A 4,982-nucleotide genomic window follows, 5' to 3' on the forward strand; every position below is an offset into this window, starting at 1 on the left:
GGCTGTGATGATCAGGGCTGCCACTCCCTTGCCAATACCCTCCAGGTCCACCAGCAATCTCCGGTAGAACTCCATCACCGTGTTGGAGCACAGGGTCACCTGGTGGAAGAGAAGAACAGTCAATTCTTCCTTCCAAAAGCTCATTACCCACGGGTGATATCCTCCAGTTCCTGAGGGAGGATTTGCCGTTCATTCTTCTGCTGCTCCATATGTAGAGCACAGTCTCAGAGTAACAAAAGCCTTCTGGCAATACCAGATTTGTTAAACACACCTTGCTATCAGGGCACAGGTCAGCTACATTAAAACATTAGACTACAGCTCCATGCACCACTGCATTCAAATTAAGGGGCCAATTGCTCATCTGACTACAAAGACATCCATGCAGAGGAAATCTGACTTGACCACAATGAGTTCAGCTTTGCAGCAGGAGGCTGAGGGCAAAGTGTGGCCCAGCAGGTGCTGGGCAGTTCATGGCTGCCCTGGGACCCCGAGCCCAGGCTGGCTCTAAGAACTCCAGCCCCAAGCCAGGAGTGGGGAACTGTGCTGGGGTGGGCATTGACCAGAGGCAGAATCCTCAGAACTGCCCCAGGGTGGGCATTCACCACAGGCAGAACCCTCAGAGCCTCTTGCTCAACACCGCAAGAGACAAGCCACCAACGGGACCAGGCAGAGAAGAAAGGAGAAGGATCTCTGTCTTGAAGTTCCACAAGGAAGGGTTTATTCCAAGCAAATGGATCAGAGCCAAAAGAGCCCTGGACACTCCGGTGCAAGGAATTTTGTACAGACACAAAGCAGGGGGTGGATACAAACAGCAAACCAAAAGAGAATCCTCAGCAGAGCACTGAGGGGATTACATCAAGTGTCTGGGGCCACTTTGGATAGGAGGGTGGGGAGGATGGCTCACATGGGCCAATGGGGCCTCCAGGAATAGGGGAATTCCAAAGGGGCATTGCAGACAGGGATTGGCTCCAGGTTAAATTGGCAAAGAAGGTTGGGGAACAAAAGGGGCTGGGTTTGACAGGAAGGAAGAGAGCTGGAACAAGGGGCAGGGAATGGCATGAGGGACAGCTTTGTGGGAGGGTAAAACCCAGGGGTAAACCCACTCAGGGAGAACACGGGGTACAACAGAACAAACCACTTAACAAGGAATCAATACAATAAATTTGAACCGCTACACATGGCTGCAGATTTTTTGTCTCCACTGGAGCTTCCTGCAGTGAACACAAATCATTCTGCTCCCCAGGAGGAGGGAAAAGAAACCAAGAAGAAAAGCTAACTGCTTTATACAATGACATCTCTCTAACAGCCACCTTCTGCCCTCATCCTTGCTCTGCCCCATTGCAATCAAATCAATCGCTCTCAAAAACACAAGAATGGCTTCAGGCCTTGGCCATAAGGTCTGTGAGCTCAGCATATGATTTTGGAAAGCAAACAGTGCTCCCTGAGGAACATCCCGAGTAAGCCAGCTAGCAGAGGCCCCCAGCAGTGCAGATCTCTCAGTGCAGGATGCTCCAAGCTGGCACCAGAGCTAAAGCCCTCCCACCCTGCAGTGCAGCTCCAGCCCTGGTGCTGCAGCGGCTGTGGCTGGGCTCTTGCCGTACCTCGATGTCCTGGTGTCCCTGGGGGAGGATGGTGCCTTGGCTGGGATTCATGGTGAACTCCCTGGGCTCCACATGGAAATGGATTCCCTTCCTCCAGGCCGGGTCGGTGTCCCTGCGGATCTGATCCACGCTGTCCACAGCCGGCTGCGTGCCATCGTCCGACATGCGGAGCTGGAACGTCAGGGGCACCGCGGAGCTGTTGGTGAGGCGGCAGCGCTGCGTGTAGGGAAAGCCTGGGCAAGGACACAAATATCCATTCAGGCACCCAGCAGGGCATGATCCTGGGGGCAAGATCCTGGCAGGATCAAAGTGGGATTGGAGCTGAGCTCTTTATTATCTGAACTACAGCTCACCTAGAAGCTGCATGAGGAATTAATCGTCACTTAGTTCCCTTCGACACAGATTCCAGACTGCAGCCTTGAAAATGCCCACTCCTAGCCCTGCTGAACACTGCAAGCTTCTCTCTTTGGGATGGGGACGAGCTCCCTCACCTGCCCCAAACCAGCACCAGTTCTCTCTCAGTGATGAGTGCGCACCCAGACCCAGCATTTACTCTGAGAATTCAAGCTGTCCAATTCCCTGCTCAGCCTGCCAACACTCCCACCTTTTTCAAGACATATGAACAGTGAGTTGTCAGTGAGAAGAAGCTACAGCGAAAGAAAATGAGGATGGAATCAGGAACTAGAACGTGATGCAAAGCACCCTAATGCAGCTTCTCTCTGCAGGACCCTTAAGGCATCTCTTGCTTTGGGCCAAACAGCTGAGCACATGACAGCTCAGAGCCCACTCAACTGGGGACACAGACAAGCCTTGCTTTGAGATTAGCAATTAGGAACCAGGTCCCACCTCAGCCCACAAACAGGGTCATCACAGCCATGCTGCTCACTGAGAGTGCTGCCTGCAAGAGTTTACCCCACCTTGGCTCTGAGATTTGCTTTCCATCCTGCAAAGCCAGAGATACAGCCACTCATGGTGGGGATGTCCTGCAGAGCGCGCAGAGCAGCCACAGCCTGCTCTGCACTGCACATCTGTCTGGGCAAGCCAGCTCAGTGGGGAGGAGACTTCTCCCCAGGCCTGCTCACCAAGAGCATCTGGGACAGAGATGGGGAGAAAAAACAACTGCAGCTGCAGCCCAGAGCTTCTCTGTGCCCATCCAAGTGACCACTGCCAGCTCCAGCAGGGACTCCAGCAGGGAGGCAAGAGAGGCACAAAAAGGACAAACCCAGATGTCAAAACCTCCAATGAGACTGAGGCCAGCACATGCAGACAACAGTCAACAGTTACAAAGAAGCAGAGATAAAACAGCTGCCTTCAGCCGGAGAGCCCTTAGGAATGAAATTGGATTCAGCAGGATTTGAATCTCCTGCTTCAGACCCATATTTCCATCTCTTGCCTTTCGTGTTTCATTTCTTCCAAAGGCAACTTGACAAGCGCCTCTGTGGTGATGCAGGCTGGGGAAGAAGCAGCTCAAAAAAGGCAATGAATTTCCTTCAAAAGTTCATGAACTTCATTGTTCTAGGTTTAGGCTTGGCAGTGAATGTTGCCCTTGGTCTGGGAAGGGGGATAGCGGTTCTGGGGGGTTTTGGGGGGTTTTGGCCCTGGGCTGGGCTTTTCCCTTGGGGGTTTTGGGAGTTGTGGCGTGATGCCGTGGGCGGCTGTGCAGTGGGAGCTGAGGCTGGGCAGGGAGCGGAGCTTCCCTTCCTCCCGCTCCGGGGTCGCAGCTCGGCCGCTGCTGCTGCGGGAGGTTTGTGCTTGGCCCGGGGCTGCCCTGGCTGCAGCTCAGCGCTGGCACCGACCCTGCCTGCCTGCCCCGCTGCTGCTGCTGCTGCTGGGCACTGCCCACATCCCCCTGCCCTCTGGGGCTGTGCAAAAGGAGCATTTCCTCCTTCCCTTCCCTTTCCGCACCGGCTGGAGGGGATCCCTGCCCTGCCAGCGCCCACAGCTCCTCCTGCTGTGACCAGAACTCCACCAAAGGGGAAAAACAGGACTTGGCATCTGGGAAATGTCTGTTCTTGCCTTCTTGTCTGTGCTCTCCTGAGATAGTCTAGCAAAGAACTGTTATTCCTTTTCCCACAGTTTTGCCTGGGAGCCCTGTCATTTCAAAGGGATAATCATTTGGAGGGAGGGGCTCATCTTTCCATTGCAGGAAGATTCCCACCTTCCTTGGCAGACATCTGTCTTTTAAAGCAGCACAGAGACACCAGAAAATACTGCCTTTCTATTCCTTGCTTCCATTGGATCTCACAATGGCAAAATGCCCCCTGAGGCAGCAGCAGCAGCACCCCTGCAGTTCACAGCCTGAAGAGGCTGCTGGGGCAGGGCAGGAGTGAGGGATGCTTTTCTGTTGGAAGGCACACATCCCTGAGGCTGTGTCCCAGCCCAGGGAACACTCACCAAAGGAGATGTCCCCGAAGTCGAGCTCAGCCAGGTCGAAGTGTAAACTCGGTGCAGTGACGCTGCCCCTGCAGGCCGAGGACAGAGCAGGCAATGGCTCGGTTAAAGGCATTGCAAACGTGCGGCTGTCGTGGCTCGGGGGCACAAAACCCGGGCTCAGGGCACCCTGGGTTTCCAACCAACACAGCCCCGTGTGCTCAGCACAGGGCCCTGGGCACAGGAGGCAGCTCAAGCCAAGGGGCAGCAGCCAACAGCCCCTGATGGGCTCTGGGCACAGGGCAGGCAGGAGAAGCCCCCGGGTTGCTGGGGGTCCCATGAAGGACCCTGAACACACACCCAGACATGGCTCCGTGCCTCAGTTTCCCAATCTGCAATGGCATGGACATCACGGTGTCCCCACAAACTTCTGTAAGCAGCCCTTCCAGCCACAGCTTCCCTGCTTTGCTCCTTCTGAGCTGCAACTGCTGTTCCCATGGAGGAGCTTCCTCAAGAGAGTTTGACCCACACAATCATTACAGACACTGTTCTGAGACACGAGTCCAGGACATTCCCAAACATCCTCTGAAAAGAGCAGCAACAGTTCTACCCAGGGCACAGATGAATCCTAGAGGAAAGGACCAGCTTGTCAGCAGTGCACCAGCTGGCACAGCCAAGAGCAAGAGCTTCAACAACCAAACTTGGCTGTCCTGAATCTAGCACAGCACCTCACCTGTCCTTCAACTCAGCAGACACACTCCAAAAGCCACCAACATCCACTGAAATCAGCACTTGAAGCTGCACAACATTCACCAGTTGATTTCATGGTTGATCCAATCAGTTCCCACTCTGCCTTTTGGTTCAAAATCAAGAACCAGTGAACTGTGTCCTCTATTGTATTCACAGGACTGCCCCTGGCTCTGCTCTGCACATCTCAACAAGAGACACCTGCCCTTGCTCAAGGAGCAAGCTGCTTATGCAGAAACACCCCATGGCCACTTTGGGGGAGGG

General features: G+C 54.3%; 1 protein-coding gene across 1 annotated transcript; it reads right to left on the reverse strand.

Annotated features, from left to right (window-relative positions):
* LOC128943544 (hydrocephalus-inducing protein homolog) lies at positions 1–4,041 on the reverse strand (the record flags this gene model as incomplete). Its single annotated transcript, XM_054286457.1, has 3 exons — positions 1–99; positions 1,602–1,834; positions 3,996–4,041. Coding segments are annotated over 3 exons (378 nt in total), but the record flags the coding sequence as incomplete, so codon positions are not given.
* Between the last annotated feature and the right edge of the window lie 941 nt (positions 4,042–4,982).

This window comes from Melozone crissalis, unplaced genomic scaffold, assembly GCF_028551555.1.
Source record: "Melozone crissalis strain CALT ecotype California unplaced genomic scaffold, PUWL_Pcris_2 ptg000046l_1, whole genome shotgun sequence".
In the NCBI taxonomy this organism is placed as follows: domain Eukaryota; kingdom Metazoa; phylum Chordata; class Aves; order Passeriformes; family Passerellidae; genus Melozone; species Melozone crissalis.